At 44.0% G+C, this 13,588-nt stretch overlaps 1 protein-coding gene across 3 annotated transcripts in view; it reads right to left on the bottom strand.

Moving 5' to 3' along the window:
* Positions 1-8,140: 8,140 nt before the first annotated feature.
* Positions 8,141-13,588, bottom strand: part of Eepd1 (endonuclease/exonuclease/phosphatase family domain containing 1) — a 109,799-nt gene continuing 104,351 nt past the window's right edge. For 2 of the 3 annotated variants that reach the window (XM_029543454.1, XM_029543455.1), the window contains exons 7-8: positions 11,589-11,783; positions 8,187-8,851 (exon numbers count right to left, since the gene is read on the bottom strand). In XM_029543454.1, the coding sequence (XP_029399314.1) occupies positions 8,652-8,851; positions 11,589-11,783 (395 nt within the window). In that variant the 3' untranslated portion in view covers positions 8,187-8,651. Of the gene's footprint in view, positions 8,852-11,588; positions 11,784-13,588 lie in introns of all 3 variants that reach the window. The other variant, XM_021207033.1, reaches the window with a different exon arrangement.

Genomic DNA, 13,588 nt, shown 5'->3' with positions numbered 1-13,588 from the left:
AGGGATAAAAATGGGGAAGAGACTGAAGGAAGGTGGTCCAGTGACTGGTCCAACTTGGTCTCATGGGATGGGGTGGGAGGGCACTAAGACCTGACACTAATACTGATGCTATGATGTGCTTACAGACAGGAGCCTAGGATGGCTCTCCCCTCAGAGCTCCTACTAGCAGTTGACTGAGACAGATGCGGTACTTACACACAACCATTGGACTAAAGTTGGGGACCCATACAGAAGAATTAGGGAAAGGATTGAAGAAGCAGAAGGGGAGGGCAACCCCATAGAAAGACCAGCAGACTCAACCAACCCAAACCCCTGGGAGCTTCCAGAGCACCAACCAAGCAGTATACATGGGTTAGGCCCTGGTACATATATAGCAGAGGACTGCCTGGTCTGGCCTCAGTGGGAGAAGATGTACCTAATCCTTGAGAAACTTGAGGTCCCAGGAAAGGTAGATGCCTGGTGAGAAGACAGAGTAGGGAGCCCCCTCTCCAAGGCAAGGGAGAGGGGGAATGGGCTGAGGAATTGTGGGAGGGGGTACTGGGCAGGGAAACAATGACTGGAATGTAAATAAATAAAATAATAATAATTTTAAAAAGTCTGTTGGTTTCCTAATTTCATTGGTTTAGAATGTGTTTTTCCAACCCTCAACTGGGGGCCATGCCTGACCTCTGCATATGATCTCTACAGGTTCTCTCTCCTTTTTGTTGGGTATTTCAGCTAATGTCATATTGTTGGGTCCTGGGAGCCTCCTGCTTTCCTGGCATCTAGGACCTTCTAGTGGCTACCTCCAGTTCCCCACCCCCCACTACTATACACCTCTGTTCAATTTCCTCACTCTCTGTACTTCTCCCCAGTCTCCTCCTACACCTGATACTGTCCTCCCTTTTCCCTCCCCCTCCCAGGTACATCCCTCCTTCTACTTCCCATGATTATTTTGTTCCTCCTTCTAAGTAAGACTAAAGCATCCACACTTTGGTCTTCCTTCTTCTTGAACTTCATATGGTATGTGAGTTATATCATGGGTGTTCCAAGCTTTTGGCCTAATATCCACTTATTAGTGAGTACATAACATGTGTGTTCTTTTGTGACTGGGTTACCTTACTCAGGATGATATTTTCTAGTTCCAGCCATTTGCCTAAGAATTTCATGAAGTCATTGTTTTTAATAGCCGAGTAGTACTCCATTGTGTAAATATACCACATATTCTGTATCCATTCCTCTGTTGAGGGACATCTGGGTTCTTTCCAGTTTCTGGCTATTATTAGTAAGGCTACTATGAACATAGTGGAGCATGTGTCCTTGTTATATTTTGGAGCATCTTTTGGGTATACGAGCAGGACTGGTATAGCTGGCTCCTCAGGTAGAACTATTTCCAAATTTCTGAGGAACCACCAAACTGATTTCCAGAGTGGTTGTACCAGCTTGCAATCCCACCAGCAATGGAGGAGTGTTCCTGTTCCTCTTTCTCCACATCCTTGCCAGCATCTGCTGTCACCTGAGTTTTTGATCTTAGCCATTCTGACTGGTAGTAAGTAGAATCTCAGGGTCATTTTGATTTGCATTTCCCTGATGACTAAGGATGTTGTACATTTAAGTGCTTCTCAGCCATTCGAGATTCCTCAGTTGAGAAATCTTTGTTTAGCTCTGTACCCCATTTTTAATAGGGTTATTTGGTTCTCTGGTGTTCTTGTAGAAAGGAAATGCAGGAACAAAGAGTAGAGCAGAGACTGAAGGAAAGGCCATCCAGAGACTAGGGATTCATCCCACCGCAGATACCAAAGCCAAACACTATTGCAGATGCCAAGAAGCACTTGCTTTTAGGACCCTGAAAGGCCCTGTCAGAGCCTGACCAATACAGATGTGGATGCTCACAGCCAACGATTAGACTGAGCACAGAGACCCAAATGGAGGAGTTAGGCAAAGGACTGAAGAAGTTGAAGGGGTTTGCAGCCTCATATTAAGAACAACAATATCAATCAGCCAGACCAAGAGCTCCCAGGGACTAAACCACCAACCAAAGAGTACATATGGAAGGAGCCATGGCTCCAGCTGCTTATGTAGCAGAGGATGGCCTCATCTAGCAGCAGTGGGAGAAGAGGTCCTTGGTCCTGTAGAGGCTTGATGCCTTAGGGAAATGCTAGGGTGGTGAGGCAGGAATGGCTGGGTGGGTGGGTAGGGTAGCTCCCTCATAGAAGCAGTGGGGAGGGGGTGATAGGGGATTTGCTGAGGGAGACCAGGAAGAGGGCAACATTTGAAATGTAAATAAACAAAATAACCAATTAATAAAAAGATAAAAAATAAATAAAATATTTCATACATTAAAAGAAAGAATGTGCTTTTTCATCTCTTCAGCATCAGACAGTGTCTGTCTTTGATAGGGAAACATTTATCATGGAGGTAACTAGTAGGTGGATCTTCTTTTATAATCCATTCTTCTTCTAAGTATCTATTAATTTGAAAAATTCAGACCATTGCTATTTAGTTATTATTAAATAGTAGTTTTTAATTCTTGTAATTTTATGACTTCTATATTTTGATGTTTTCTTAGTTTTCATTAGGATTAGTTACTATCCTACTGATTTATTCTATCCTGCAGCTTGTTTAATGTGTTTATCTTTCTCTTTAGTCTGAAAAATTCCTTCCAGTATCTTCTCTGGGGCTACTGAAGAAATTACAAATCCCTTTATCTTTGTCATGGCAGGTTTTTTCTTCTTTTTCAATTATGATTATTTTGCTGTATTTTGTAGTCTGGGTTGGCAACTGTACTGTTTCAGAACTGAAAATATACTGTTTCAAGCACATTTGAATTTTTATTTATTTTAATTAGTTAATCGAGGTCTCATTATGTATCCCTGCCTAGTCTAGAACTCCATATGTAAATTAGGCTGGCCTGGACCTCATGGGGATCCACTATCCTCCCTGCCTTCTGGACCTCATGGAGATCCACTGTCCTCCCTGCCTTCTGGACCTCATGGAGATCCACTATCCTCCCTGCCTTCTGAACTGGCCAGGCAAGCACCAGCATATTCCTGGCTTCTAAAGTTTCTGCTGGGAAAAAAAAAATCAGCTGTTACTCTTGTGGGCCTGCCTTTCTATGTGATGTTTCTTAGTTTTCAGTACAGCTTTGTGTTCTGAATAGTGTTTTAACTATGATGTGGAGAGTTTCTTTTCTTTTGTTCTTTCTTTTTTCTATTTTTTAAAAGTCTGATTTGGAGTTCTATATACTTTTATCAGGATTCCAATAACTTTCCTTGGATATGAATTTTCCTGGTACTCTTTATTGAACATAGTTTCTATGCTTTTAGTACAAATATTATTCTTCTCCCCCCTCCTCTTCCTCCTCTTCCTTTATGCCTTTCTTCACCTCCTCCCATTTGGCCCATATGTCTTTTTACAGTGTGCCAAAAGTCTTACATTCTCTGCTCAAGCACTTTTATTCATTTACCTTTGTCCTTGACTGCACGTTACAATCCCTCTACTTTGTCTTCTGTCCCTAGCACAATGACTTCCTTGTGCATTCTGTGATAGGGCTTCCCACTGAGCTTTTTATTGGACTTATTGAATTTCACCTTTAGCTTCTTGGTTCGGTTTTTCTTCAGAATTTCCATCTCTTTATCGAATTCCACTTTTCTCTCCTGGGCTGGCTTCCTTATTCCATTCAGCTGTAATGTGTTCCCTTGAACGTTATTGAAGAGCTTGTTGCATCCTCTTTGATTCTCTCGAACACAGTTATGATCACTTACCATTCTTTTGAATTCTCCAAGAGTTTCACTAAGTCACTCAAACTGATGGCCATTACTTCCTGCGTGGTCATTGTGAAGGAGACTTGTACTGATTTTTCATGCTACTTGCATTTTGCACTAGGACTTGCTTATCTGAGCTCAGGCACAGGTTGGTAGACAGTTTGTTGTTTTGCTTTGTTGTTGTTTGTTTTTACTTAGTTGCTTTTCTTCTTTGCAAGGGAAGTCTTTGCTCTATGACATAACAAAGGAACAGGCTGTAGTAAGGTTGGTGTCCCTTTCTTCTGTTAGACTTGTGCTGGGGGTAACAGGCTGCAGTACCCTCCTGAGAGTAGAATACCCTCTGCAACAGTAGTAACTACCGAGGAGCAGACCTACTGTGAAAACAGAGTAAGAGTCAACTAAAACACCATTTTCTCTGAAGTAGCAATTACTTTGAAGGGCAAAAGGACAGAAATTGTAACCAATATATAAGTTGCTTTGTGTTTGGAAACAAAATGCAAAGAATCAAAAGCAAAGTAAGAATAATGATTCACACTGTGTTGACAGAAGAGAAATAGAATATAAGTAGAAAGGAGAATGTCAGGAGGAGGAGGGGCCTTGGGTTAAAGGTAGATTGAAGGGGTAAATAAACGCCATCAGATAACATAAAGATCTCCATCATCTCTATGGGGTCTGAGCCACAGAGAACCTATAAAGCATCCCACTCTATGTTCTTTGAGTGAGAAAATGAAATGGAGTAAGGAGAAAAAAAAAAAAAGACCAAGAACCAGCTAAATTTACACCAGACATAAACAAATGTCAATGAAACAGGTGCTGAGGGGAGATGCACAGGGTGAGGGATGTGAAAACACACTGGCCTGATACTGGGTTCAGGCACACGGAGCTCTCAGCATTCGTTCCCCAGCTCTTAGAATTCTGTGTTGCCCCTGAGATGAGGGGGTCCTTCCTTATGGTTAGATTACAGATGCTGGTCCAGCTCATGAGCTGTACTCTTTTTATGCTGAGCTACATCTGGTTTTCATGTCTCTGCATTCCTTCAGGGTTCTGGTTATAAATCAAATCCTATCCTCTCTTAGAAAGCACACCTCACATAAAGGCAGATCCTTGGTTTCACTACAGAAAAGAATTTCAAGCTGAGCAAGTAGAAAGTATAGCTGGAGTTTACTGAATGTATTCCTAACAGATTAGAAACAAGCTGAGAGTAGGAGAGCTGCCCTTGAGGAAGCAACAGAAGACACACCCAAGAGCATGGGTGCAGGCATCTCAGAGGGATTTGTAACTTTGTTGTCTTCCTCATCCCTGGGATGTAGGTAGTGTTTCATCGTGTTGCTAAGCAACTCAAATGAGATCCTAGGGTGTGGCTGACAATATTAAACTAATGGGTAAAACTTTAGCTTCCAAGGACCCCGGCATTACCACAGTTGGATGTATTTGTTCACCACCTGCTTGCCTCACAAAACTGGGTACCGAAGTTGTGAGGGTCAGAGCCCGGGCCCAGAAATCCTAATCACCTAGGCAACTGACCTCCATAGGCCTCTTGAAGATACAAAGAAATAGCAAAGGGGAGCAAAAGGAAATAACGGATGCCACAACACTGGAAAGGGGAACAAAGAAATCTAGTTACTTCCGTTGTCCAATTTTAGGATCCTAACATAAGGTTTAAGTAGCAGGGAAGGGGTATTTCCAATTAAGATGTCCCAGTCAAGGTGTGGTCCTGTTACTGTCTCAGCTCCAGTCTTTGCAGGTTGGTATGGCATGCTGTAAATCTCTTCCCAGGAGACAAGCTCCCCAACTGGCTGGCACCAGGCTTCACTGGTTTCCTCCTGCTAGCACGAGACTCCTGGGAAATTTCTAATTTTGAGAAGTCCATTGTTTCAACAGTCCCCTTCCCCCACTCCAAAGGCACAAACATCTCCTTAGCATATCTTCATTCCTGGTAGGATGCTTATGGGCGAAACGGGAGCAGTGAACAATATTCTTATTATTTTAAAAAAAAAGTTAATAGTTGTGCTGAGTGTCCAGAAAACATTTCAAAGAGTGGGGGCCCCACTCGAGGTCACACATACTCATGTCTTAAAGTTGACTTATTGCTATGCTAACATTTTCATTAAAAATTATTTCTTCTATGTTGGCAACGCTCATAACAAATAATTGTGCAGGAATCCTTGATTCTTAGCCAGCAAGACACATTCATGAGACTCCAAACTGGCGGCCTCCTGTTCACACCTGTGACTGGATAATCTTCTGTCTTTCCATCCTATCTCACCTATGCACAAAGGAGAAATAAGCCCAAACCAAAGAAACCGGAGGAAGTGTCTGTGTGAGGGTCTTGGATCGCTTTTGCTTTTCTTTGTATCTTTAGAACAGTGGCGAGGGAAACCAAGGGTCAGGAGGGCATCTGGCTGTCCTCAGTCACGCTTGCTCATACCTCCCGGATTTGCTTTTGATTATGATGTCTTATCACTCTAAGGCAACAGCTATTTCCTACCTGTTATACCAGAGTTTAACTGGAACACAATCTCACTGTTAACACAGGGGCACATAATTGCTTGTCAAAAAGCATGGGGCATACAAGAGAATCAATCTAATGTAAACCATGGGCTTTAAGTAGTATGCCATTGTTGGCACAACAACTACAACAAATTGTCCTGTTGTGAAACATGCTAATAAGAAATGAGGATGATATTAAACTCCTTTGCACCAATTTTCCTATATCCTAAAAAAATAGCTCTTAAAATTGAAGTTTATTAATTTTAAAAATTAGAATAAAGAAGTCGAAATCAGAACCCAAACCAAGTGGGACTAAAAAACAATGGCGTACAGGCTAAGCTCCTGGGGCCCTGATGTCAGAAACAAAAACACCAGTGATGTGGCTGCAGCTCAGAGCCTATTACATCAGGCCTATTGTGGAATGTTGGCACAGCATGGCCACTGCTACTCTGACACCACAGCACTATGATTGCTTATGCAAGACCCTCACAGAACTGGACACACTAACATTCCTTCATGGGACCCTCACAGGACTGGACACACTAACATTCCCTCATGGGGAGGGCTCACAAGCTACACATGGTAGCACACAAGGGACCCACTCAGAGGCAGCACATAAAACCTCAAAGGAGGCTCCATCCCTTCCAGAGTTACAGGTTAATTAATAATGGCTGGAAAGGAGATTTTCTTCAGTGGTGTAGCTGCTTATAAGTTTCCCATGTTCCTTTACAAAGTAAATTAAAGGCACTGGTTCACCAAGCTAGACTTGGGTAGAATCCTTCTTCGCCCTGCTGTTGGTGAATACACACTTGTTCACATTGCTCCAGAAAAAGGTTGACACACAAGAGTTGAAGACAAAACTGCTTGGTGACGGTGGCAGTTTCTCCACCTTGGGTCACTTTGTACTTGGTATGGAAAGAGTAATAAACTGTTAGTTTCCACAGAAGGATAGAATGACGTTGCACACATGCTAAGCATGGAGTTGACATTGTGACTGGGTTTTAGATTCAGAGCATCCCGAGCTTGGACCCCTTTAGTCTCTGCTTGAGTGACTGTCAGGAGCCGTGAAACGGGCAGTATAAACCTGGGGTGGCTGTAATAGAAGGGTGACATGCCTAAAGATAACCCCAACCCCAACCCAGGCTCAGAGAAGTTCACCTGTTCTTGCTTCCCCTCCAAATCCTCCCACAGACCTCTGAACCCCCACCAACTCTGTGATACGCTGAGGTTTAGCCTCCTGCATATCCTGAATCAGAAATCATTCCTTAGAATCCATAGGCAACTGGTTGCCGGACACTTCCTTCTGAAACACAGTCTAAGTATACTCAAGTCCCTTACCCAGAATGGTATATAGTATTTGCATACAGCCTATGCACATCTTCTCAGCCATGTTAAATCATCCAAATATGAGGACATCCAACACAATGTTAAGTCCTACAGAACAGTTGTTGTGCCATAGTGTTTAGGGGATAATGACAAGATCTCTATTTGTTCAGTATACACAATTTAAGAATTATGTTTTCTGTGGCTGGCTGGATCTCTAAGTGCAGGACCTGCTGATACAAAGACCATGTACGCCTCAGAATCAGGAGAGGAAGCCTAAGCTCAGAATATAGTGTATGGGAACGGTGCAAGGAAATGAGTCTTTCTGGTAGAGATCACACACTACACTAAAGGCCTGAAGCTAAGTGGTCCTCCCAGGAGAAAGTCTAGCAAAGTATGGATGAAGGAGAAGCTGAGGGGGGAAGGGAGACAATAGAGATGACAGGCATGTGAAGGGTACCTTTGTAGGGTCCCAGAAAGGTAGGGACATAAAATAGGCAGGGGAGGAAAGGCATTTGGGAGTGGGTAGCCATGGCCCACAGAACTAAGATGAGAGAGCAAAGCAAAGCATTCCACACTCTGACTGAAGCCAGGCAGATTAATCTGTTTATTATTCTTTTTTTTTTTTTCAAAAAAAAAAAAAAAAACCTAAAAATCTTTGAGAAGTGCATTCATCACAGTTGAAAGCTTCCTGAACTTTGTCGGCAGAACACGGCTTCCTGGTGAGGCAGAAACGAGAGCTGTGGCATTGCTTGTCAGTCTGAGCCGCCTTTCCCATCTGCACGTTGCTCCTCTGTTACTGTTCTCATGCTGCTAAACAATTCAGCCAGCAGTGCAGCCCCCACCCCAAGCCTGGACTCAGCTACATAGCATCAAGACATCGCAGTTCCAGCCGGCTCCACCGTGATGCCCAGCATAGCCAGAGCCCGTCAGGCTCCCCTCAGGGCAGGTTCTAAAATGTTCACAAAGTAGACAGTGGTCCAGGGACCAAGACTAAGGTCCTCAGAATGATTCACAGGCCCTGGGTCTTCTCACCCTGTAGTACCAGCTCCATCCTATGCTCTCCTAAGTCAGAGGCTGGAAAGAGTGATGCCATCATCGCTCATGTTTAATGTTGGCTTCACTTGGCTCTAAGGTGACTCCATTGCCATTCCTGGGGACTTCCTTCTTGCTCCAGTCCTTTTCCATGTACAATTCAGCAAGTACAGGACAATGTTCAGAAGCAACTCCACCCCAGGACCAGTTATCTGGAATCCAAGGGTTTGTGAGCCCTTCTCTCACAACAGCCCAGTGACCTGAAGAGAGAGAAGAGACCAAGAATTAGAGCAAGGGTGGCCAACGCTGTTCACCTGAAAGTCAAGCTGCCCTGACAGCCTTCTTCCAGTAATCAAAAACTCAGGGCCAACTATATCTTTTCTAAAACTTTTTCACATACTATAAATGACAGTAGTTTATTCTCACAGGCATTGAGGGCACCCAGAAACCAGGCTTTTTATCCAGCTAAACAGCAAGGACCTACTCCTTGTGCATAGAGTGTTACCATTGTGACCAACACAACTAAACATAAGTGATAGTTTACCATTTTTTTTGTAAATATTTTAACTTATTCTTAAAATTTTTTACACATGGATAAAATATGTCTTCTTCATATCCTCCTCACTCTCTTGAGACCCTGACCCCAAAATACATCTCCCTCCCTCCCATGTTCATGGCTTCCTTTTTACTATAACCTACTGAATCCAATTAGCACTTGTAATTATTTTTTATAGTGTTGGGAATTAAAGTCAGGGCCCTGCATATGCGAGGCCAGTACTACGCTATATCTCTAATGACAAATACCTATACCTATACCTCTAATGACAAATGGGCATTTGACAAAGTTAATGAAAGACTTCACAGAGCATAAATCACTAAGGAAGGGTTAGCAGACAACTTGTTCCTACAGAAAAGATGAAAAGGAGAAGCTTACAATGGTTACCTAGAAACTATTAATACCTTTGAAGCAAAGGGAGAAATTAAGAAATAAGAATTATATCTGAAAACCACAAATAATTATAAAACAATCACAAGGCACTGTCTGCGCTCCTCTGTGATATGTGACGTCAGGGTTAATATAAGATATGAAGGGCCTGGATTCCAGGTTTGGCCTGGGCAGCAGAGCTGACAGCTGTGGCAGGAGAACTTGTCCCTGCACCTCAGCTTCCACATCTTGGTGGTGGGGAACAAATGAAAGGATGGCTTGGCTTCACCATTTCTGACAGAAGTGCCTCCCTCAAGTGCCCTCCAGGGAGCCTAGCAGCCCTGGGCTCCAACACACATTCTACAAATCACATCTTGCCACAGCCGGTAACAGCCAATGCCCAGGAGAGGCCCAGGTGAGCTCTGAAGGCCTGCTGGCAACACAGTTATCCACACTTACAGTTATAAATCCCAAGGAACTGGGCCCTGAGTGTGCGGCCAAGTCTTGCAGTGGGACCCAGGAGTTGCTTCTTTTCCTCTTAAGTCTCTTGCTAAAGTACATGACGGTTCTGTAGAGCTACAAGAGGGACTTAGAACACCATTCTAGTCTTTCATCACACACTCTGCTACTGGCTTGAGAATGTTGCTTGGAATCCTAGGCATCTAAAGGATCTGGGGTACCATCTGCAGCACCACATTCGTACCCACGGAGGTGCCCACCATTCTGCCACAGTGTTAGCCGTCTCCTCTTTTCTGTGCCTCACTGTCTGAGGCTACGTGGAGTATCCACCATGCTGTGTTCTTTGGGGGAGCTCTAAGGACTTCTCTTGTCCTTCTGTGATATTATGTATTATGATTTGGTTCCTAAAGGCTCCCCCAAAACTCATGTGTTTGTTGTAGGCTTGATCCCCAACTGTTGTTACCACTGGGAGATGACAGAAAGTTGAGGAGGTAGGGAAAGTTAAACCATTGGGTACATGCTCTTTCAGGGACACTGGGACAGCAGCCACTCCCTGGATCCTTCCCTCTCCTTCTTGGCTGCTTTTAGGGGTGTGTCGGGTGATGGGGGGAAGGGAACAGATGAAACAATGCCTCAAATTCATAAATCCTCACACAGGTCATCCACAAGTCCCAGATATTTCTACCACAATGCATTATCTCATCAGGTCTAAGAGCAGTCACACCAGGTGACCATGGACTGAAGCCTTTGAAACTATGAGCCAAAGAAAAATTTTTCCTTGTATGTTGATTACCTTGGGTATTTTTGTCAGAGTGACAGAAACACTAATTGTGATGTGTCTCCTCACCTATGAAAGTGTACAGTGTACCTCATTCCCCAGCACAGCATTTGCATATTTGATAAATGTTCACTGAATGACTAAGTGTTTTTAATGTTCAGGTAATCTCTGAATCACGACCCTGATGACTTACAGAGGTGACTCTTACTGGGTGTACTAGCTAGTTTTGTGTCAACTTGACACAGCTGGAGTTATCACAGAGAAAGGAGCTTTAGCTGAGGAAATGCCTACATGAGATCCAGCTGTAAGGTATTTTCTCAATTAGTGATCAAGGGGGAAAGGCCCCTTGTGGGTGGGACCATCCCTGGGCTGGTAGTCTTGGGTTTAATAAGAGAGCAAGCTGAGCAAGCCAGGGGAAGCAAGCCAGTAAAGAACATCCCTCCATGGCCTCTGCATCAGATGCTGCTCCCTGACCTGCTTGAGTTCCAGTCCTGCATCCTTTGGAGATCAACAGCAGTATGGAAATGTAAGCCGAATAAACCCTTTCCTCCCCAACTTGCTTCTTGGTCATGATGTTTGTGCAGGAATAGAAACCCTGACTAAGACACTGGGTTTGCATGAAAAATGCTTACATGGACTACTGGTTATCTTTAAATTATTTGTCACATGCCCTCCCCTCTTAGATCTGTCTCTAAGCCAACAATGACATAGTCTCTCTTTCAGCATAAGACTGTAAGTATATGCAGAGGAAGAAGATAACAGGCATCGGCTGCCTCAGACATTTACAGGTCTTCAGCCCAACACTGAACAGAGACAGCAGGGAGATGTCCCCTACCTGTGAACACTTTCTTTAAGCTTTTGCTGATCCAGATGTTGTCCACAGACTTGGAGCCTTGAGGATTCCTGGTGCTGATGTTGGTGAAGGTGTGAGCCGGGACCAGGTGGTGAAATTTTTCTCTCCTTAGGATGTCGTAGTCATTGCTATCTGGCCCTTGGCCAAAATCCCCTAAAATAACAACATCCTTTTCTCCTGGGAATAAAAGAAAGAAAATTAAGAGCAGGTAGGAAGCAAAGCCAACATTAGCCATGACCCCTGGAAAGGGACTGTGATGCTCTGGTTTGACTGCTCAGGATTTAGGGCCATAAGCCTGGTTCTTGTTTTCCCATTCTTTCTTGTGTACCCACTGACAATGAACATGGGTTAATTTGGAAATGAAGCACAGTGTAAGAGAGAGACACCCCCATTCAGTGTGTCTGGGCTCTAAACTTTCAGTGGGGAAAGGAAAAAAAAAAGACCTTGCTCATATATCTAACAACAGTACAGCAAACCTTTACGGAGCATCTTGTCAGGACTGGCCTGTGCAGAGTCAGCAATGAACACAGGAGAATCCCTGCCCTCTGGGACTTCACAGTCTAACAGAGAGACAAAAGAGGGGACTGCCGGGATCAGAGTGTGGGTCTGAAACCAGAAACAGGTACTGAGGGCATGTAGCGCAAAGGGATGGCCAGGGGAGGCGGCTGGGGATGGGAGCTGGCTTTGGTCTTAGAGGATGCACAGGAACCATCAAGATGATAAGGATGAGAAGATGCTAGGCGGCAAGGAGCAATGAGGCAATTTTGTTTTGGGGGGTGCATGGCAGCACCTGGAGAAGCTGGATGCTTCCAGAGGGAAGGTTTAAGAAGTCAGATGTGGGCTGGCTTGAAAATAAAGGTGCCTGCTGTCAAACCTAAAGCTTACACAGTGGAAGGAGAGAACCAGCTCCTAGAAGGTGTACTCTAACTACCATGTAAGAGATGCAGGCAGCAGCTAATGACTAATTGACAGGCATGTTCTCTCTGCCTGGAACCACGAGAAAGACAGGGTGTCTTTTCATCACGCAGTAAGCAGCCTAGAGCATCCATGTAGATACTGTGCTCTTGTGTAGGTCCTTTCTTAGTATCCATGTCCCTGCTGCATGTTCTGTGTAAGAGTTCCAGTTAAACATATGGTTATTGTTTATATTCTAGATAAGTGATACTGGCCTCGTTACCAGAGGCTAGCCCTGTGTCCAGCAATAGGAGCAATGCCTCCCTGCACTAATACCAACAGTGAGCATCCTCAGTCAAATGATTCGGTACGTCTTCTTCCTATACATAGACAAATAAGATGTGCTCCACAGCCTTGAGGATGGAGCACCCCCCCCACCATTATTTAGAATTCTACACAAGAATTTATTAACTCCTTCAAGCGTTTGCTTCCATAAGTATGAACTTCCTGGTTATATATTTTAAAACCTGACTTATCTTCACTACTATGCGATTTACTTTGCTTTTCCTGCAAGGAGCTGGTGGTTCCCCACCCTCCACCCCTGCCATGTTGTCTTTTAGTTTTTTTGGTCTGAGTGCTTTCATTCTTTGTGACCTGCCAAAACACTCCAGAATCACCTCTATCTTTCCTGGCCCAGGCTTAGAACTAGCCACCTCTCCAAGGAAGCCCATCTCCCCCAGCCATAATCTGGGTGGGGCACGGGCACCTCTTTCCTTGGGTCACCAACGATTCATTAACTGATTACAGAAGCTCTCTTTATGTTAAAAGAATAGTGACCCTCTGTTACACAGATGAGCCTTTCAAATCTTTGCCACAGTGACAACAAAGTCAAACAAATGTTCAATCAGCATTTATGGTTTAGATTTTCATTTTTTTCTCTTTGTTTTTGTTTTTGAGGCAGTGGCTTGCTATAGTTCAGAATGGCCTGGGATCACGATCATCCACTGCTAGGATTATAAACATATACCATAGTTTCTCTCCCTATCTCTCTCCCTCCCTCCCTCCCTCCCTCCCTCCCTCCCTCCCTC

This window comes from Mus pahari, chromosome 10 (genome assembly GCF_900095145.1).
Source record: "Mus pahari chromosome 10, PAHARI_EIJ_v1.1, whole genome shotgun sequence".
Taxonomy (NCBI): Eukaryota; Metazoa; Chordata; class Mammalia; order Rodentia; family Muridae; genus Mus; species Mus pahari.
Note: the sequence above shows the minus strand (reverse complement) of the source record. Positions and strands in the feature narration are given on the sequence as shown.